Raw genomic sequence first — 21,854 nt, forward strand, 5'->3', positions numbered from 1 at the left:
TCTTGAAGAGGGCAAAACATTTGAGGCCTCCAGTCCACAGTATTGTGTCTGGCTTGGAACCTTAATTTAGTTCTGTGGGTGCTGTGTGGTCCTTCCTTTGAACATACATTTGAAGACTCTTACATTAAAGACATTCTTCTTGGTTGCTATTTGTTTGGCCAGATGGATTTCAGAGCTTCAGGCTTTGTCACGTAGAGATTCATTTCTGTGGATTACAGATGATGGAGTTTCATTGCCTATGGTCCCTTCCTTTTTGCAAAGGTCGTCTTTTCCTTTCACCCGAATCAGGTCTTGAACGAGTAGATGTGAATCGGTTATTTACACTTTCGGATAATAGAAGGACTAGGGGGCATTCCATAAAGTTAGCAAGTAGCACATTTAAGACTAATCGGAGAAAATTCTTTTTCATTCAACGCACAATTAAGCTCTGGAATTTGTTGCCAGAGGATGTGGTTAGTGCAGTTCGTGTAGCTGGGTTCAAAAGAGGTTTGGATAAGTTCTTGGAGGAGAAGTCCATTAACTGCTATTAATCAAGTTTACTTAGGGAATAGCCACTGCTATTAATTGCATCAGTAGCATGGGATCTTCTTGGTGTTTGGTTAATTGCCAGGTTCTTGTGGCCTGGTTTGGCCTCTGTTGGAAACAGGATGTGTTATGGTTTCGAGGTGTTTGAGTGGATTCTTGGGTACTGTCGAGGACGACCATGCCTAGGGGGAGGAGCCCCGTGGGGAGCCACAGTACTTGGCTAGACTCAGGACGCACAAACACTGAATTGACTTTTTTTATACAGCAGATGTAAGCCACCAGAGGTGGCAGTAGTGAGTAGGTCCTGAAGTAGCAGTCCAGGGACCCTCGGCAGAGGGGACCCATCTCACCAAGGTGATATAGAGAGGTTCCGATGTAGGTTCCCCAGAACGGCAAAGCTGTAGAGGAGATAGACTGAGAATTAGATTACTCACTAGATGGTAGCTGTATTGTTGAAGGTTTCCACCAGACAGAAATGGTTCCAGGCACCAAGGCAGGGAGAGTAGGCCCTTGAGGAGCAAGTATCTGATCCCAGTAAGGCACCTGAAAGAAAAGGAAGGGCCCCCAAGGAGCGGGTACCCAGGTTAGCAGTTACCACGAAGGGCAGAGAGAGCTTCCAGTGGCAGCACGGAAGCGGCAGAGCAGCGTAGACCGGACAAATCCAATCCTTGCTAACTCAACGAGCTAGCAAACAAGCGAAGGCTAAATACGCGGATGTTGTGATGTCACTCGAGGGGGACGCCCCCAAGGTTCGCGCCATAGCTAGAATAAAGACGTGGGTAGCACGGGCGCGCGCATCCTAGGAGGCCCTTGGGAGGAACATGGCGAAAGGCAACGCAATATCCGTTCCGGGGACACCGGAGAGAGCGGCTTGTAGACGCGGTGGTGGCCATCTTCCCAAGGCTAGTGGGGAGAGCAGAGAAAAAGGTGGGGCACAAGGGTCGAAGCCGTCTGAGACCGACGGACGCAACAGGATGCTGGGCTTGATGGACCCTTGGTCTGACCCAGCATGGCAATTTCTTATGTTCTTATGTTCGTATGTTCTTAGATGTTGGAGAAGTGGACCCTTGAGCCGAGACGAAGTTGGTGCCACCTATAGGAGGGAGCCCCCTATAGGTCCTCATCATCAAGAGGCGGATGCAGGCGAAGTGGAGACCAAACTGGACCTTCACCTATACCAACCCTCGTTCCCCACAGGTTGAGCCCTTGGGTACCGGGGCTGGCAGAACTTAGGTGCGGGTCTCCGGATGAAGGCAATCCCTCGAAGGTGGATGGCAGAAGCATAGTCGGATGTACCAGAGGTCGGGACAGGCAGCAGGCAACGGAATCCAGGAGCAGGCAGGAGATCAGGGCAGGTGGCAGGCGAAGTAGAATCCAGGGACGTACCGAGTCAAGAACCAGAAACGCAAGCCAAGGGGACGAGGAGCTGGAATGGGAGCAGGAGCGGGAACAGGATCACGGGAACAGGAACGTGGGACCAAGAGAAGCAGGACCAGGAACCGAGGAACACAGAGCAACTCACTCTCAAGACTGAGCAGGTCCTGTTGCTGAGGCGAAGAGGGAGCAGCACAGCTGGGCTTAAATAGGCTCCAGCCCAAGTTCAGCAAGCAGGGATGCTGGGAGCATTCCCCTGCTGCTGGCCCTTTAAATTGGGGCAGGGCACACGCAGACATCTAGGAGGACCAGCAAGGGTGACGGTGTCGGCGGCATTGGGAGGAGCGGCGGCGGCTGCCTGCCGTGAGGTCAAGGGCTGGAGTCGTCGGGGAGCAGGATCCAGCACGAGGTGAGTCCCGCAGCGGCGGGCAGTGGAGGAGGCCGGCCGCGGAGGTTTGCGGCCGGCCAACGTAACAGCGGATCTTCCCGCCTTTCGACATTTGTCGGCGGAAGACGCCACACGCCAGGGAATTGCACTTATCAGATGTTCGCTGGCCTCTACTGCGATATCTTAAGAGCGCTAACAGTTTTCGGCGATTGGATCATCTTTTTGTCTTGTTTGGTTGGGCAAAGAAGGGTGCAAGGGCCTCCGAGTCTTCGGTGCTGCGCTAGGTCAAAGAGGCTTATCTGCTCGGCCTAGACCTGTAAAGGTAGGACATTTCCAATTGGATTGCGTGCGCGCTGTACCAGGGCGCAAGCGGCTTTCTGGGCGGAGTGTCAGCAACTATCTCCTCGGGAAACTTTGGTCACGCTGCAACGTGGTCTTCGCTTCATACTTTTGCCAATTATTACTGCTTGGATGATTGAACCCCGGAAGAGGCTTCTTTTGTTGTAACTGTGCGGCGTGCGGGTCTTTCGGGTCCCCGCCCAGTGTAGAGGGGCTTGGGTACATCCCACTTGTCTCGACTGATCTGGGGATATGAACAGGAAAGGAAAGTTGGTTCTTACCTGCTAATTTTCGTTCCTGGAATACCACAGATCAGTCCAGAGGCCCGTCCCCATTTTCATTTCGAAAGACCTGGGCTGTTGCAGTTGTAAACGGGGCAGAAGAGTTTTTTTTACAAAGTTTTCTGGTTCCTTTGGTGGAGATGAGGGCTCCGGTTCAGGAGTTCCAACCTTTGCTTGCCCTGCTCGCCTTGGAAAGATGACAGGGAAAGTTGGCGGGGGTTCATCTTGGCTTGGGTCCAGGTCTATACTAAAGGGCTTTAGGCTGCACTCTCTGTTCAGTAGCAGTGCCTGAAAAGTTTTTCTTCTCTGCCTCCGTCTGCTGGTGGGGAGGCAAAACCCCACTCGTCTGGACTGATCTGGGGTATTCCAGGAAGGAAAATTAGCAGGTAAGAACCGATTTGCCGTTGGGGGTGCATGTAAGGGAGTTTGTGTGTGTGGTGGGGGTGCCGCCAAGGGTCTGTTGTCTCCTGGGCAGAGGTGGGAAGTGGACTTCACGGGAGGAAGGGAGAGGTTTGAGAGTTGGGGGGCGGGGGGGGTGCCTTAGATCCTGTAAGTGTCTGATCCCAGTTCCCCCGCCCCTCGCCTCACACACCTCCTCTGAGGCTGGCAGATCCTGTCTTCTGGAATCAACAGCTCATCGGGGCGGGGATACTTGGATGTCATTGCTGGTCTGTCTGAGAGAGGTCGGCTCCCCTCCACGGCTCTTTAGATATCCTACGGCTGGAAACATGAATGTGTGTAAAACGAGGATTTCGTTTTACTGCACTTTAGTGAAAATGAAATCAAACACCTGCAACAGCAAACAGAATATCCAATATCTCCTGCTCTCAATGGTTGAAAACAAATTCTTTAAATGCTTTGTTTTTTCCCCCCCAGTGAGGTTTGGAAATCCATCCCACAATGCCCTTTTACAGGAAGCTTTCGATAGCTGGCTGCTCTCCCCGACCTTGTCTTCTCTTGCTGTAACAAGGTAAGAGGCGCTGCGGGCTCAGAACCGGGACAAGAAAGGGGGTCTCAGGGCTAGGATGATGGAGGGGAGGGGAAGAGTTTCCGGAGAATGGTGATCCGTCTGGGGAGAGGGGGGGGGGGTCATGGATCTTATTGTGGACGGCATAAGTGTCTGCAAACAGCTGGGCAGAGGGAGCTAGAAGAGATCAAAGGGCACCCACTGCCATTGGGTTAGCTCTCTGGGGAAGGGAGCCTTTCATATCACTGCAGGTGACGAGGGGGGGGGGGGGGGGAAGGGAGAGGATTGGGAAGGAGGCCTGGGATCCCCCATTGATCCTCTCTCCATGCTCCTGGTTCAAAGTGTTTTTTGTTTGCAGGTACTTTCACCCTGCTCGGTTGGCAGGAATGCCGGGATCGGATGGCGGCTGCGGCGGTGGTTGCTGCTGGCTGCCCGGGGAACACCGCTTAGCGGGCCAAAAAGGTTTACTCATTCCCCTTTAAAGCAATCAAAGGAGATTTAGCTCACTAGGAAGCAAACAAACCTCTCTTAGCACAGCTGGGTTTTAAAAAGGTTTGGACAGGTTTTGGAGGAGAAGTCCATAAACTCTTGTAAACCTCTCCCCTGAAACACATTGGAGGAGTCATGGGGGCGGGTATCCACTTATTTTTCAGTTGAACAGCCCTCTCTTAAGAAACAGTCGGTCTCTCTGTTCCCACAATTTCTGGCAGGTAGGTAGAAGTTTCTGGCTTGCGCTCTTTCTCTAATGCTGTGATGCTAATATTCCGTTTCTCGTCATCTCACTGAGCCTCCTTTAGAAATTCAGGAGAGTACGCCATACTCTTCGCCTTTGCCCTACGTCTTATTGCATGTACTGTGCTCACAAACTTCTCATTTGGCAATATGGGGCCATCCTCGAGCTTCCTCTGTTATGATCTACCAAGAAATGTACTGTAAGCACTGATCATAAGCCCCTTGTGGCACTTAGAAAATGCCAACGTGCAGACCGTGAAACAACGCTGGCTAGCTCAGCCAGCAGAGCCGCAGCACATTTCGGTTGCTGCCCATTTCAGTGCCAAAAGCTCCAGCTTAAATGCACCGTACTGAGAACTGCCCCAGACCCATGAAAGCTTGCATCAGTTGTTAATATGCAGGGCAACTCAAAGATGGGGGGGATGCCAATACTGGAGCAGCACAGAGCTTGGTTTTCAAGGTATCAAAGGCGGCTTGACACACTGCACTCCAGCTGACCGGCTCTAGCCCTCTGTTTCTTGGGCCTCCCTGCGACGGCCTGCAGCGGGGGCAGCTATTCTTGCAAACCCAGACACGAAACGGCAATAATAGCTGGCAAAGCCCAGGAACTGCCTTGTCTCTGTCACTTGCCAGTCTTTTTCACAGCAGAGGTTTTGCCAGGGTCTACGGACACGCCGTCCTATGAAACCACATGACCTAAGAAGTCTACTACTTTGCACAGCAAGATACACTTGGAAGGCTTGAACTTCAAGCAGAGAGTGAACAGGGGTCCTCCCCTTTGCTAGTCAGAGCAAGAACAATACCTTAAGCTTATTAACAAAGTTGACTTAGGGAATAGCCACTGCGAGATAGAGGCATGGGATTTATTTGCTGTTTGGAATCTTGACCTGGATTGGCCACTGTTTGGAAACAGGATGCTGGGCTTGATGGGCCCTCAGTCTGACCCGGTAAGAACATAAGAAGTTGCCATACTGGGTCAGACCAAGGCAGGGGCAGATTGGCCTATCGGGGGATTGGGCATCCCCCGGTGGGCCGGTCGCACTAGTCACGTGGTCTGCCGAGCGCAGCCGTGACAGAGCCGCACTCGGCAGACCACGTGGTATCTCCTGGGCCGGCCTGGCCGGTGAATCCCCGGGCCGGTCTTCATCGGGAATCCGCTGCTGGACCGCGGGTCCATCAAACCCAGCATCCTCTTTCCAACAGTGGCCAATTCATGGTACTGATGCTGGTAATAAGCAGTGGCCAATCCCTAAGTCAACTTGACTAATAGAAGTTTATGGACTTTTCCCCCAGCAATTTATTGAAACCTTTCTTAAACCCAGCAACATTAACTGCCTTAATCACATCTTCTTGCAATAAATTCCAGAGCTTAATTGGAGCATTGAGTGAAAAAGAATTTTCTCCGATTTGTTTTAAATGTGCTACTTGCTAACTTCATGGAATGCCCCCTAGTCCTTCTGTTATCTGAAAGACTAAATAACCAAAATGGCAAGTTCTTATCTTCTTACGTTTCCCCTTATAGTGCCGGGCTCTGGCTCCTGTACAGTTTCTGCTGCTGGTGGTGGCCACAGTCCCCAGAGCCCCGGGAAAACGTCAACCACAACCACTGTGTGCCTGTACCTCTGGCCACCCTGATGGAGGCTGATAACATTTGTGGCTAAACACGTAGCTTAACATACAAGCCTCCCACATCGCTGTCAGTGGGAGGGATACCCAGCTCCTCCTCAGGCACTTTAAAGTACAGAAGGCCCAGAGTAGCCTGAGTGGCCCAATATCAAAGAAACAAGAGCTTTCCGAGCACCATTCTTCCCTCACAGGTGTAATAACAAAATTCGAGTGGAACCAAAGACTGCTTAGGCCACATGACTCTCCACCGTGTCTGCCTTACCCGCTCTTCTCTAGCCATTTAAATACAGGCTGGACAGTCTCACTCATGACCGAACATGTTGTTTTAGCGTCTTCTTTTTTTTTTTGCTGGGGAGGGGCTGCAATTTGTATTGAGTTCCGCACTTCCCACTAACCTTCAAACGTTGGATCCCACAACGGAGCCAAAGAAATTTCCGATCTAGTTATTGCTCAAACAGTGCGCCCGCAAACATTGGCCTCAGTGAAAGAAGGAAAATTGAGACCCGGGATTTGCTTACAGAAGGTTGCCCTGTGCTCGTGCATAGTGGAGACACTTCTACCAGTGAAATAGATTCCTCAGGGCTACCAAACAAACAGGAGGGGCAACGACAACCATAGATGAGCATACAGTGGCCATTTCACCTCCCTCCCCATGAGGCAGCAGAACCCTATAACATATCTCCCCCCCCCCCCAGGAATCAGCAGGGTCTGTGCAGAGGAACCCCTATAACCTCTCTTCCTCGGCTTCTTGTAGATACATAATGACCAGTGAGTACAGCCATTACAAGGGGATGTGCTTCAGCCCCTTCTCAACCTCGGTGGAGACGCTCACCTTCGTGGAAAATGAGTTCCAGGTGCTGGATGATGACATTTTCAATGTTGTATATCCTAAATCAGGTAAGATTGTGCTGGTGAGAGGTGAGGTGGGTGTAAGATACTGTAAGCAACTCGGCTACAAAGTCCTTAGCCCCAGCTCAGAGATGTCGTGCTTAAAGCTGCACAGAGAGTTGGTGGCAGTGGTGGGATTGGAAGAAAAATGTGACAAGTGTGTGTGTCTTGCCTTTGAAGGTACATCCTGGATGATCGAGATCTTGAGCCTGATCATTTCTGGCGGTAACCCTCACTGGAGCAGGACAGTCCCGAACTGGGAACGGGTACCCTGGATGGAGATATTGAACATGCCAGAGAAGCTGCAAACAGTCTCTGAGCGCCCCCGTCTTATCTCTTCCCACTTGCCTTTCCACTTGTTCCCCAAATCCTTCTCCAGTTCCAAGGCCAAGGTGAGGGGGTTGGAAGGGAGGAAGCAGGCTACAAGAGTACAATGATGACAATGATTTACTTGATAGCTCTCAGCTTGGATTTTGCTCATTTCACAATATGGAATCATTGCTGTTGCCTAGTTTTGATGTTCTCTGCCAAGGTTTCGATTCTGGCACCAAGTTCCTTTTGATGTTACTTGACACATCCTCAGCCTTCAACACCCTCAACTATGACATGTCATTTGGGGACCTTAGGTATTTCTTCTACTGTCTATTCTTGGTTTTCTTCTTATCTGTCGCACTGCTCTTATGGGGTTAGGACTGGTGACACTTCATCTAATTTATACCCTTCGCCAACAGGTGTTGGGCAAGGTTCTTCACTTTCAGTGACTCTCTTCAGTATTTATTTGGCTCCTAATTGTTCAGTTCTTGCTTGTTTTTTAAATTCCCTCCAGTTTCCTCTATATGTGAACTTGCTTTCATAAAGTTATCTTCTTGTTTGCCACTGATTAAAGGTTGTTCAAGCTGGAAAACTGAGCTTCTGATGCTCCTTCAAGTTTTCTGTTTGATGGACACTCCATCCTTGTTAGATGTCAAGCCCATGACTTGTGGAGTCCTGGTTGATTCATCCTTATTGTTGCATCCACATAGCAGTTCACTGGTTCAGTCCTTCTGGGTCAAGCTCCATCTTCTCCGCTCATTGGAGCCTTTCCTCTGCTCCTCCAATTTTCGCACTGTCACATAATTGTTTATAAGGATAGTGGACCCTTGTGCTGCAGTGTGGTTGACACGGTCTAGTAGGCGACTTTATCAGGCCCTCACTGGCAGCTGGGGAACACGCCTAGGAAAGATGGCTACCACCACGTCTACAAGCCGACCTCTCCGGCGTCCCTGGAACGGCTATGGTGCAGCCTCCCGCCATGCTCCTCCCAGGTATGTACGAGGGTGCGCGTGCACGCGCACCACCCACGTCTTTATTCCAACCTTGGCGCGAACCTCGGGGGCGTTCCCCCTTGCTGACATCACGCCATCCGGGTACATAACTTATTCTAATTTGCTAGCTCGTTGAGTTAGCAAGGACTCGAATCCATTCCTGTCTACGCTACTCTGCCACTTCCGTGCTGCCACTGGAAGCTTTCTCTCTACTCTTTGGGGTAATTGCTAACCTGGGTACCCCCTCCTCGGGGGCCCTCTGCTTTATTTCAGGTGCCTTACAGGGAACAGGTACTCGCTCCTCAAGGGCCTGCTCTCCCTGCCTTGATGCCTGCACTTCCTTCTACAATCTGGTGGAATCGCATATCTACAACAAACACCTAGTGAGTCCTCTCTCTCAGTCTATCTCATCCACAGTATTTCCTTGCTGGGAAACCTGCTTCAGAACCTCCAAAAACCAACGGGGTGAGAAGGGCTCCCTCTGCCGAGGTCCCTGAGACTGCAACTACCAGACTGTCTCACTACTGCCACCTCTGGTGGTACTCTTCAAGCTGTATAATAAAGAACTAACTGTGTTTGTGCGTTCTGAGTCTAGCCTAGTACTGTGGCTCCTCACAGAGCTCCTCCCCGTGGCATGGTCATCTGCCACAGTACCCAAGGATCCACCCAAACATCGCTCAACCATAACATAGGAACCTTTGGTTTCCTTGATGAAAAGAGGAGCACCAACTGACTGGGAAGGTTCTGTGTAGAAATGGGGTTGTTGCTCCCCCATGTGGGAGCGGTTTATCATCCCAATGCACCTGGTGGGATTTTAGTTTGCATTTGCTTGGCGCAGAAGCTCTTTGTCTCTTGTTCTATGATTTTTTTTCCCTCCTAATTTAAGAGAAAGGAGTAGGAAGGCTCCCCTTTCTGGAGTCCGCTCTCCAGTTGCCTCGGCTGCCTGCCTTTGTGATTGCTTTTGGGCTCTTTCAAGCCAAATTTTGAACGTTCCCTGGGAAAGCCTTCCCAGCGGATTGGGGTGGTGCTACGTGTGGGAAGATTCTGGCAGTCTGTTATAGCTCCTGCAGAGATTACAGCTGTCTGGTGACCCGCTGCAGAGGAAGAATGTTTTTGCATTAAGTGTCCTTTTAAACTCTCTCCTGTGTTTGGAGGCCAAGACGTTTTATTCCACCCGTCCTACTTGTAGTTGATTTTTTTTCGGGTTCAGATAATGTTTTCGTTCCACTTGGAGCTGATGGCCCTCGATACCCAGGAATCGGTAAACCCCCAGGGTTGCAAATTCCATCTAAAGAAAGGGAAGCCAGTGAAGTGCACTACCAGAAGGAGGATGAAGTGCCGGTAACAGGAATTTTGTGGCTGTTGGGGAAAGCAGTAAAGGATAGGAGAAGTGCCCACCAGGCGCTGACTATAAGAGGAAAGAGAATTAAAGAAGAGATGTCAGACAAAGATGAAATCTGGAGCTAAGGGATTCTTAGTTCTATTTTCTTAACTATATTTATTTTATTTTTAATGAGTAGATTTTAGTTATTTTATTTTTTATTTTTATTGAATTTTATTGTATTTATTCTGTTTCTAACCGTTGTATAATGATTTTTACTATGTAAACCGTAAAGATAGAATCTTGTGTTCTGTGTAACGCTATCTAAGAATTGCACAAATAAATAATAAATAAATAAGTTCTGAGAAAATATTGGGACTATAACCAGTATCTTCTAACCACTGGTATTTGGTATTTGAAGACGGATTGGACTATATTCAATCTAAATGGGGATAAAAAACGGAATTCAGTGTAAAGAGAGCGCGTCCAGTTAAGAAATGGAGACTTGTGGGGAAGACGTGGAGTGGCAAGTTTATTCTTCTCTTTCTTCTGTCTTATTATTTATTGAGTGGGAACAAAGAAAATGAAGCAAAGTGTAAATAGCGGTCGGTCCATCTAATTGACTATCAGTAAAGAAGTCGGAAGCCACCGTTTTTCCTCCAGAGTCGGTTTTCATTATTAGTGCCGCGTATGGCGGAGTGCAACGAAGCAGGGTGTAAGAGCTGCGGCTCATCCCCACAATTAGGAGCCTGGGCCTCCGAGAGAGTCTAGGGAGCGGATTTTAAGTGCAGCTGGCCCTGTAAAGGAATAATCTACCCGAGGAGAGGAAGGCTGAAAATGATCTTCTACCATTCAGAAAACATCTTTTTACCTTTGCATTCTCGGCTTTGATGCTCATACTGAAGCTGTGGCTTGTGTAACTATGGACCTTGCACCCAGCCAGTAGTTATAGTTATGTGGCTCGTGTTTTTGCCTGTTTTCTTAGATCTTTGCTATGATAGTTAATTCAAATTATTTGATTTTTGGGGTTTTTTTTTTTGTTTTTTTGTATTGTCTGCTTTTTTTGTTTTATGTATGTATGTGTATACGTTGTTATCCGCTGAGATCTGTAGATCAGTGAAATAAAAGTTCTTCAGATAAATACATTCCACCCAGGGAAGAGGTCAGGTTTATTTATTTATTTGCTCTGTAAATCTGTAAATCTAGGCGGTTTACAGATTTTACATACATACAATTTTAAAATAAATAAAATACAATACCAATACAAAATAGAATAAAACATACAACATGAATAAGCAACTCTTGACCTTCCCCTCTAAGTCCTCTTGCTGCTTAACTCTTCAGCCCTGTCTATTTTCTGCAGGAGAGAAGACATTTGCCTCCTCTAGCACCTCTGTGATGAAGAGACCCTGTTTTCTCCCTTTTTTGCATGTGCAGGACCAGGCATGTAGCCTGGTCCACCTTAAATCCCACAGAGGGAGAGAGCTCTGTGGGCAGGACCCTGCTGGACAGGGAGAGTCCTGAGGGCAGGACCAGCTGGGGCAGGATAAGAATATAAGCTTAGCTGGGATCAGGAGGCCCCTGCGTCTCCAGGAGAAGGCGTCTCCTGTAAAACTATTCAGACCTAACCCGAAGGGATTGGGAAGTACACTGCTAAGAAGGCAGGCAGTCTACTAATGTTTGTGTTGAATCTATAATAAAGCGGAATTGCAGGAAGAAAAGGCTGGAGTCCGTGTGCTTTTCTGCTCCAGCCTAGGTGATTTGCTTGGTCACCCTCACAACCTGATCCTGTCTCTGCCTGGATCAGTTGTGAGGGAATGGGAGAAACCAGACTCACTGCTGGGGTAATAACCTGAGTCTTGTTAACCTCTTCCAGGTGATTTACACGGTCCGACACCCCAAGGATGTGCTGACCTCATACTACCACTTCTCCACAATGACTGTCTATTGTAAGAAACCAGAGAGTTTTGAGCAGCTCCTGCAGGACTTTCTCACTGGGGATGGTGAGTAAGTGGGAAAATCAGTCCTGTTCTCTATCTAATTATACTCCTTGCTCTTTATCCTTCCATCTCTCATCAGGGACTCATCATGCCTGGTCTTTTCCCTTACTCCTGCCACTCCAGCTCTCACTAACATCCCTTCATCTGAAAGCTGCATGGGATAAAGGGAGAATGGGCTGTGGTGTGGGGGACGGCAGTGAATGGTCTTATGGGAACCAGAGGACAACGATGAGGCATAGGATGGCTTGCTGGCAGAAGTGGTGCAAACTGTGGGGAGGTAGCATGGTTTGGACATGATCAGGACAGATATGGAGAGCGAAGCAGTCATAGCGGTAGGTTCGAGGGGTCCAGTGAGAGACATGGCGGAGAACTGAAATTGGGTGCTGTTGAGTATGGAAATTTGTCTACTCGTTTAACAAGAGTGGTAGAGAACCAGGGAGGAAGAATCTCAGCTGGGCTCTTGTCCCTCCCTAATATTCTGCTACTGACTGCTCTCCCCCTGCCCAATCTCCTGCAGTGATTTACGGCTCCTGGTTCGACCACATCCGGGGATGGACATCGATGAAGGATCAGAGCCGTTTCCTCCTCGTGACCTATGAGGACCTGCTGAAGGTACCACACAAGGCTGAGAGGACTCCTGAGCCTCACATTCAGATAATTTTATTGGCAGGGCAATTTTGCATGTGCTACATACCCAATGATTAAAAAGGTGACTGGTGTAGGGATTTTAGTTATACTTATTTATTTATTAAAACGTATATACCGCAGACGTCCATACATTGGGGCCGATGTAATAAGACCCGTGCTGAAATCTGCACTGATTTTTCTGCGCAGATCTTTTTGCCGCTCATGGCAAAAACCAGTGGAAGCAAGGGATGTAATAACGGCCGCGTATGCTAATTAGATGCACGCATAAAATCCGCGCACACCAAACATACACGCCATAATGCGCGCAGTAACGCGGGCCAATGGCCCTGTGTATTACGATGCACAGATATCTGCTCAGAAACCCGTGCGGACATCCACTGTTGTGTGAGTACCTGCGATTGATTCTCAGGACAAAAGCCTTTCTTTTTCTAAAAAAATGAATAAATTAGTGGTCAGGAAGTGGATGCGGGGGTGGGTAGAGCAATATCTAACCCCTTCATGATCGGACTCCGACCGCCGGCGAGAGTGTGAAATGCAGATCGGCAATTCTGCCTCATTGAGAAGCTGCCTTCTCTCTACCCATTCCGTCCGCTGCTTGGCTGACCCACAAAAGCATCAAAAAAACCAGTCTCTACACCGGCGCTTTCACTCACCTCCTGCCCTGACCCAGGCGCTAAAAACCCACATTAAGAAACCCACACTAATCCGATCTCCCTTTCCAGCGCGGCTTCTTGCATTTCCCATGAATAAATAAGCGCCTCCTTTGCATGCCATTAGCCTGCACTCGCGCGGAAAAAACGCGGGTCTGTAAGCGAGCTTGTACGCACTTTATTCCCCCGCGAAACAAAACCCTTAAGAACATAAGAACTTAAGAAATTGCCATGCTGAGTCAGACCAAGGGTCCATCAAGCCCAGCATCCTGTTTCCAACAGAGGCCAAAACCGGGCCATAAGAACCTGGCAATTACCCAAACACTAAGAAGATCCCACGCTACTGATGCAATTAATAGCAGTGGCTATTCCCTAAGTAAACTTGATTAATAGCAGGTAATGGACTTCTCCTCCAAGAACTTATCCAAACCTTTTTTAAACCCAGCTACACTAACTGCACTAACCACATCCTCTGGCAACAAATTCCAGAGCTTAACTGTGCGTTGAGTGAAAAAGAGTTTTCTCCGATTAGTCTTAAATGTGCTACTTGCTAACTTCATGGAATGCCCCTTAGTCCTTCTACTATTCGAAAGTGTAAATAACCGAGCCACATCTACTCGTTCAAGACCTCTCATGATTTTAAAGACCTCTATCATATCCCCCCTCAGCCATCTCTTCTCCAAGCTGAACAGCCCTAACCTCTTCAGCCTTTCCTCATAGGGGAGCTGCTCCATCCCTTTTATCATGTTGGTCGCCCTTCTCTGTACCTTCTCCTTCGCAACTATATATTTTTTGAGATGCAGCAACCAGAATTGTACACAGTATTCAAGGTGCGGTCTCACCATGGAGCGATACAGAGGCATTATGACATTTTCTGTTTTATTAACCATTCCCTTCCTAATAATTCCTAACATTCTGTTTGCTTTTTTGACTGCTGCAGCACACTGAGCCGACAATTTCAATGTGTTATCCACTATGATGCCTAGATCTTTTTCCTGGGTGGTAGTTCCTAATATGGAATCTAACATTGTGTAACTACAGCAAGGGTTATTTTTCCCTATGTGCAACACCTTGCACTTGTCCACATTAAATTTCATCTGCCATTTGGATGCCCAATCTTCCAGTCTTGCAAGGTCCTCCTGTAATGTATCACAATCCGCTTGTGATTTGACTACTCTGAATAATTTTTTATTGTCTGCAAATTTGATAACCTCACTCGTCGTATTCCTTTCCAGATCATTTATAAATATATTGAAAAGCACCGGTCCAAGTACAGATCCCTGAGGCACTCCGCTGTTTACCCTTTTCCACTGAGAAAATTGACCATTTAATCCTACTCTCTGTTTCCTGTCTTTTAACCAGTTTGTAATCCACGAAAGGACATCGCCCCCTATCCCATGACTTTTTAGTTTTCTTAGAAGCCTCTCATGAGGGACTTTGTCAAACGCCTTCTGAAAATCCAAATACACTACATCTACCGGTTCACCTTTATCCACAAGTTTATTAACCCCTTCAAAAAAAATGGAGCAGATTTGTTAGGCAAGACTTCCCTTGGGTAAATCCATGTTGACTGTGTCCCATTAAACCATGTCTTTCTATATGTTCTGTGATTTTGATCTTTAGAATAGTTTCCACTATTTTTCCCGTGCCGGCTCACTGGTCTATAGTTACCCGGATCACCCCTGGAGACCGTTTTAAATATTGGGGTTACATTGGCCACCCTCCAGTCTTCAGGTACAATGGATGATTTTAATGATAGGTTACAAATTTTAACTAATAGATCAGAAATTTCATTTTTTAGTTCCTTCAGTACCCTAGGATGCATACCATCCGGTCCAATTGATTTGCTACTCTTTAGTTTGTCAATCTGGCCTACTACATCTTCCAGGTTCTCAGTGATTTCATTCAGTTCGTCTGACTCATCACCCTTGAAAACCATCTCCGGAACTGGTATCTCCCCAACATCCTCATTAGTAAACACGGAAGCAAAGAATCCATTTAGTTTTTCTGCAATGGCCTTATCATCCCTAAGAGCCCCTTTAACCCCTCGGTCATCTATTGGTCCAACCGACTCCCTCACAGGTTTCTTGCTTCGGATATATTTTTAAAAGTTTTTATTATGAGTTTTTGCCTCTATGGCCAACTTCATTTCAAATTCTCTCTTCGCTTGTTTTATCAATGTTTTACACTTAACTTGACAATCCTTATGTTTTATCCTATTTTCTTCAGATGCATCCTTCTTCCAGTTTTTGAAGGATGTTTTTTTGGCTAAAATAGCTTCTTTCACCTCACCTTTTAACAATGCCGGTAATCGTTTTGTCTTCCTTCCACCTTTCTTAATGTGTGGAATATATATGGACTGTGCCTCTAGGATTGTATTTTTAAACAATGTCCATTCCTGTTGTACACTTTTAACCTTTGCAGCTGCACCTTTCAGTTTTTTTACAACTATTTTCCTCATTTTATCAAAGTTTCACTTTTGAAAGTTTAGTGTTAGAGCTGCAGATTTACTTATTGTCCCCCTTCCAGTTATTAGTTTAAATTTGATCGTGTTATGATCAGTGTTGCCAAGTGGCCCCACCACCATTACCTCTCTCACCAAATCCTGCGTTCCGCTAAGAATTAAATCTAAAATAGCTCCCTCTCTTGTTGGTTCCTGAACCAATTGCTCCATAAAGCAGTCATTTATTACATCCAGGAACTTTATGTCTCTAGCAAGACCTGATGTTATATTTACCCAGTCAATATTGGGGTAATTGAAATCTCCCATTATTATTGCACTGCCAAATTGGTTAGCTTCCCTGATTTCTCGTAGCATTTCATCATCTGTCTGACCATTTTGTCCAGGTGGACGGTAGTATACTCCTATCACTATACTCTTACTCAACACACATGGGATTTCTACCCATATATATTCTACTGGGCATTTAGTCTCTTGTATGATCTTTATCCTATTGGACTCTATACCCTCCCGGACATAAAGTGCCACACCCCCACCAAGTTGATCCTCCCTATCATTGCGATATAATTTGTACCCTGATATAGCACTGTCCCATTGGTTATCCTCCTTCCACCAAGTCTCTATGATGCCAATTATTTCAGTTTCATCATTTACTGCTATACACTCTAACTCTCCCATCTTACTTCTTAGACTTCTGGCATAGGCATACAGACATTTCAAAGTGTGGTTTTTTTTGTATTAATAACCTGCTTTTCAGTTGTTAGGAATAATTTGGAAATCATTAGCTTCGGTGATTTTTTACATATAGACACATGGGCTACGTTTTCTTATTATTGGAACCTCTCTGTTGGGATGCCCTAACTCTCCTGTTTTGTTAGTATCCTTCAAGGATACATTGCTCCGAACCATGCGCTGCTGAGCGACTGTCGGCTTTCCCCCTTGTTCTAGTTTAAAAGCTGCTCTATCTCCTTTTTGAAAGTTAGTGCCAGCAGCTTGGTTCCAGCATGCCATACACCACACGTCCAACAGGGTTCCTCTTCATTCTGATGTTTTTCCGTAGAGCTTTCGCATCACGGTGTGAGTAAGCGCTTCAATTTTTTCTTTAAAACTGTGGAAAACTCTTTTCCCCGATTTTCTTGGGGTTTTTCTCATATTCCATCGACGCTGGGCCCCTCCCGGTCCTTCCCATAACCTCCTTAAGATAGATGTCTCGGCTTTTTTGGGTAAGCGTTCTTTCGTTTCAACCTTCCCCATGGCGGTGGTGCCTCGGTGCCTGCCTGTCATCATTGCCGTTTTGCGTCCCTCTTTTTTCGCTTAGAGTCATGGCCACTTCCGGTTTTTGTTGATGCCCCCAGTGCCCAAGGGCCATGTCTATCATGGACCCCCATGATATATGTGTCCTCTGCCTGGGGGCACTACATGACGTCCGGGGTTGTTGCAAGTGCGCCCAAATAACCCTGAAGGGACATCATGCCCGACTCGACAAGATGGAGAAACTCTTTGGGTCGGGCAAGTCCGAGCCATTGACTTTGGCATCAGGGGTGTCCACACCAATGGACCTTGGAAACGCACCGATGTGCACCATCAACATCGATGCCGCTGGTGGATGGGGGCGCCGGAGACCAGCCACACTCGGTCTCCTCCAGGTCAAGGAAGTTGGGTTCCTCATCTTCGACCTCGGCACCGGGGAAAGACCGGGACTGAGGGAAGCCAAGGAAGCATCGGCACTGGTCACCTTCAGTGCACGGTGCTGGGCATGGGGATGCGCCAGCTCAAGCCGTAATGCCCCCAAAATGATCCTGCGGTGAGGAGCGCCTATCCTCCATCGATGCCAGGGTCTGTGATAGTCTCCACCAGTCCTGGTGCCAGTCACCGATCCACCTCAGGGATCGAAGGAAGATCTGGCCATCCCACCTTCCTCCCAGCTTTGGCAACTTTCGAGGAGGAGCTGGAGCGGCGCGTCCAACTGGCGGTGGCACGGACACTGCAGGGCATCGGTCCTGGGGCACCAACACAGCTTCTGTCTGCTCTGGAACCGCTGCTGCAGTGGCTCAGTGTGCTCATCGCTGTGTTACCAGCTCGGTTGGTGCCGGTTCTCGGGAGACCACTGATACCCAGCAGGGCACCGATGCTTCTCCTGACTCATGCGGTGGTCATGCCCGGTTCCTCCTCCAAGGAAGCTCCACCTAGGCTGGCAGAGACACCGTAACCTGCTGCCCCCATCCAGCTTTGCAGGGCCTGCTCTGAGTTTGCCAGTGATTGCGCCTCTGGATGAAGGTCAAGCACCCAGGGCCCCATTTCCTGTTTACAGTGAGGATAAGGATCCCTGTGACCTCTGAGGGGATGATACTATGGAGTCCTCCTCTGAGGGCTCGGAGAATCTCCCCTCAGAACAGTCTCCTCCAGAAGAATGAATGAGGTCCCCACTGGAGGACTTATCCTTCCCAGGTTTTGTGCAGGTAATGGTGGAAGCCATTCCGTTTCAGTTGTTGACGGAGGAAGACACAAGATGCTGGAGATCCTCCAGTTTGTGGAGCCTCCTAAGGAAACCATGGCAGTCCCAGTGCACAATATCCTTAAGGAGCTGCGGTTGAGGACATGGGAACACCCCCTCACAGTGCTTCCCGTTAACAGGAAGGCAAACGAGGTCTACCTCGTTCAGAAGGCTACCAGATTCCATAAGCATCAGCTCCCCCACCAATTGGTGGTCATTGAATCTGCCCTCGAGAGGGCCAAGTGCTCTCAGACCATTCCTTGGCGCCCCGGGAAAGGACCACAGGGCGATAGAAGCTCTTGGGAGGAAAGTATTCCAGGCGGCCATGCTCATTGCCCGCATCTCCTCCTACCAGCTCTACATGAGCCAGTACTCGCGGGACCTCTGGAAGCAGGCGCAGGAGATAGCCAAGCAACTGCTTCAGCAGGACTCCCTCCCATCACTGGTGCAGAAGGGGCTGGAGTGTGGAAAAGACAAGGTCTGGGCCACCTACAATATTTTCAAAATGGCAGCGAGGGCCTCTGTGGTGGGAATTGGTGCCCGCAGAATGGCATGGCTGCGGGCCTCGGACCTCCGTCCTCCTCATCATCCAGGAGATCGGTGAGGCCGGGGCAGAGGAAGTCTTTCTATCGCCACAGGAGGTACTATCCTCCGCCCCCCCCCCCCTCACTCCCATCAGCAACGTATGAGCCCCCGTGACCGCCCCGGGCAGCAGAGAGCTTCCAAGCCCCAGCCAGCGCCTCCTGGGATGGGGTTTTGACTGGATCGGAGGGAGCATAAGCCAGTTGCCTGTACCTGAGATGCTGGATCTCCTGATTGGGGGCAGGCTGTGGTACTTTGCGAACCGGTGGTGCAGTGTAACCTTGGACCAGTGGGTTCTGTTTATCATCCATCAGGGGTACCAATGAAACCTATTGGGTGTCCCACCAAATGACCCTTCGTGCCCGTTTTGGGGACCAGTAGCGCATCAGGAAGTACTGCTTGCAGAGCTCTCCACCCTCTTAATGGCCAGGGCGGTCAAGCCTGTTCCACCAAGGCAGAGATGGTGGGGATGCTATCCAGGTATTTCCTGATTCCAAAGAGAACAGGAGGACTCTGTCCCATCCTAGATCTAAGGACCTTGAACAAGTTTCTAAAAAAAAAAAAAAAAGAGTTCACGATGGTTTTCCCTGAGCACCTTGATCGCCCGTTTCCAAACAAGGGGACTGGCTATGCTCCCTCGATCTAAAGGATGCATACACCCATGTCGAGATCTTCCCAGATCACTGGAAATATCTCCAATTTGTGGTGGGGAAACCACACTTCCAGTACAGAGTGTTGCCGTTTGGGCTGGTGTCAGCCCCACGTGGCTTCACAAAATGCCCAGCCGTGGTGGTGGTGGCCCACGTCCTCAGGCTGGGAGTGCATGTCTTCCCCTATCTAGACAATTGGCTGGTCAGGAGCACCTCTCAGGTAGGAACCATTCGGTCCATAAGCTTGACCCTTCGGGTGTTGGAGTCACTAGGGTCTCTCTCTCTCATTCCCCAGGACCTGCGGGGCAGTGTGGTGAGGATCTGCAAATTCCTGGGGCGGGAGCTGGATGAGGCGGCCATCGACTCGGTGGTGGAGAACGCGACCTTCAAAATCATGAAGGACAATAAGATGGCCAACTTCAGCCTGATGCCAGATGAGCTCATGGACCAAAAGAAGAGCCCCTTCATGAGGAAAGGTAAAGGGTGGGGAATCCCACCTGGAGTCATGACCTCTCTTTACCCTGATCCGTGTGACACCTGTATGGGGATCTGATGAGGATCTGCTCTTCAGCTGCCTGTGCTGTATTCACGCTTTGTATCAGTGTGACGCCTGTATGGGGCTCTGGTGAGGAGCAGCTCTTCAGCTGTCTGTGCTGTATTCATGCTTTACGTGTATCAGTGTGACGCCTGTATGGGGCTGTGAAGAAGACCTGCTCCTCAGCTCTCTGTGCTGTATTCATGCTTTATGTGTATCAGTGTGATGACTGCATGGGATTCTATTGGAGATCTGCTCTTCAGCTGTCTGTGCTGTATTCACACTTTGTATCAGTGTGACACCTGCATGGGGATCTGATGAGGATCTGCTCTTCAACTGTCTGTGCTGCATTCAGACTTTGTATCAGTGTGACGCCTGTATGGGGCTCTGGTGAGGAGCAGCTCTTCAGCTGCCTGTGCTGTATTCATGCTTTATGTGTATCAGTGTGACACCTGCATGGGGCTCTGATGAAGAACTGCTCCTCAGCTGTCTGTGCTGTATTCATGCTTTACGTGTATCACTGTGACGCCTGCATGGGATTCTAATGGAGATCTGCTCCTCAGCTGTCTGTGCTGTATTCACGCTTTACGTGTATGAGTGTGATGCCTGCATGGGGCTGTGAAGAAGACCTGCTCCTCAGCTGTCTGTGCTGTATTCATGCTTTACGTGTATCAGTGTGATGACTGCATGGGATTCTAATGGAGATCTGCTCTTCAGCTGTCTGTGCTGTATTCACACTTTGTATCAGTGTGACACCTGCACGGGGATCTGATGAGGATCTGCTCTTCAACTGTCTGTGCTGTATTCACACTTTGTATCAGTGTGACACCTGCATGAGGCTCTGATGAGGATCTGCTCTTCAGCTGTCCATGCTGTATCAATGCTTTATGTGTATCAGTGTGAGGTCTGCACTGGGCTCTGTTGGAGATCTTCTCTTCAGCTGTTCGTGCTGTTTTCACACTTTATATGCATCTGTGTCTGCACTGACCTCTCTCCTCTGTGTTTTCCAGGGATCTCCGGTGACTGGAAGAACCATTTCACTGTGGAGCAGAGTGAACGTTTTGACAGGGTGTACTGGCAGAAAATGAAAGGCCTTGATGTGAAGTTCAGCTGGGATGAGGAGTGAAGCCAGAAAGGGCAGAAAAATAAAATAAAATTATTTTTCAAAACACTGCAATTACAAATTCTATGTGAACTGCTTCTTCTGGGTATTTCCTATGATGCAGTTTCTATAAGAACCTGCACTCATAGGGTTAAAGTCTGTGCAGATCAGCCTAATAAAGCATACCCTACAGTGAAAGTTGGCAGGATGGGTGCCACCCAACCAATCAGGAGCTGGGAACAGTATTCCTGCATAGGATTTAACCCATATTCTTGGCTCTGTGTCAGAGATTTGGATTTTTTCTTCAGGACTTTGGATTTAATAGTTTGCCTTTGCAAACCCAACTGTGAGGCAAGTGGGCTATAATCTTGGTAGTTTGGCTTACGTTTTTTCTGAGTCGCTCAAACCGCTGTCTCTCCTTCTCAAGGCCTCGCCATAGTCCCTGAGACTGTGAGCCCCGGGTGCTTTTCGCTGGCCGTACCTTTTCTTCTACTCTGCCCAAGCTGTATTCTTAGTTCATGGCTGAACCTTTGGTTTGTTCACCTCACGTCCCATTGGTTGATGAGTAGGATGGAGTAAAAGGGTTTCCTTTTCCAAACTCCAGTTGTGCATTTTGGGTGGTTTCCAAGAGTAAGGGCAGGAGGGACTCTGGGGGTCAAAGAGGTTGGGGGGGAACAGAGTCTAATTGGCAAATAAGTATTTATGGGTCTGTGCTCCAAGGAGGTGACCAAATCTTTTTTTTTTTTTTATACCCAAGTTTTGTTACTGGCAACAAGATCCACAGCTTAATTGTGCACTGACTGGGGGGAAAAAAAGTCTTTGATTTGTTTTAAATCTGCTGCCTGCTACTTTCAAGGTTTGGAATATCAGCGTAACCTCAAATGTCTGCAGTGGGTAACCTCCAACTGTATCTCAGGCGGAAGCTCCAGCTGTAGGAGGTTTCTGGTGTAGATAACCTTACAGTAGATTGTCAGATTTAACCAATAA

The 21,854-nt window shown here is 48.5% G+C and overlaps 1 protein-coding gene across 3 annotated transcripts; it reads left to right on the forward strand.

Annotated features, from left to right (window-relative positions):
- The first annotated feature begins 3,155 nt into the window (after nt 1–3,155).
- LOC115080248 (sulfotransferase family cytosolic 2B member 1-like) lies at nt 3,156–20,942 on the forward strand. Of its 3 annotated transcripts, XM_029584405.1 has the most exons (9): nt 3,156–3,293; nt 3,784–3,877; nt 4,233–4,336; nt 6,987–7,129; nt 7,301–7,512; nt 11,622–11,748; nt 12,263–12,357; nt 19,526–19,706; nt 20,776–20,942. In XM_029584405.1, the coding sequence occupies exons 4-9, from the start codon at nt 6,994–6,996 to the stop codon at nt 20,889–20,891; spliced, it is 867 nt and encodes a 288-aa protein (XP_029440265.1). In that variant the 5' UTR covers nt 3,156–3,293; nt 3,784–3,877; nt 4,233–4,336; nt 6,987–6,993; the 3' UTR covers nt 20,892–20,942. The 3 variants fall into 3 exon arrangements, with proteins under 3 accessions (XP_029440265.1, XP_029440263.1, XP_029440264.1); XM_029584403.1 differs by lacking the exon at nt 4,233–4,336; XM_029584404.1 differs by lacking the exons at nt 3,156–3,293; nt 4,233–4,336 and adding an exon at nt 3,547–3,641.
- The last annotated feature ends 912 nt before the right edge of the window (nt 20,943–21,854 follow it).

The sequence above is a fragment of the Rhinatrema bivittatum genome, chromosome 19 (assembly GCF_901001135.1).
Source record: "Rhinatrema bivittatum chromosome 19, aRhiBiv1.1, whole genome shotgun sequence".
In the NCBI taxonomy this organism is placed as follows: Eukaryota; Metazoa; Chordata; class Amphibia; order Gymnophiona; family Rhinatrematidae; genus Rhinatrema; species Rhinatrema bivittatum.

Coding starts and splice junctions, on each gene's coding strand:
- LOC115080248 (XM_029584405.1), top strand. CDS start 6,994: ATGACCAGTGAGTACAGCCATTACAAGGGGATGTGCTTCAGCCCCTTC. Junction 7,513..11,621: donor TCTCCAGTTCCAAGGCCAAG/GTGAGGGGGTTG, acceptor AACCTCTTCCAG/GTGATTTACACGGTCCGACA. Junction 12,358..19,525: donor CCTATGAGGACCTGCTGAAG/GTACCACACAAG, acceptor CTCATTCCCCAG/GACCTGCGGGGCAGTGTGGT.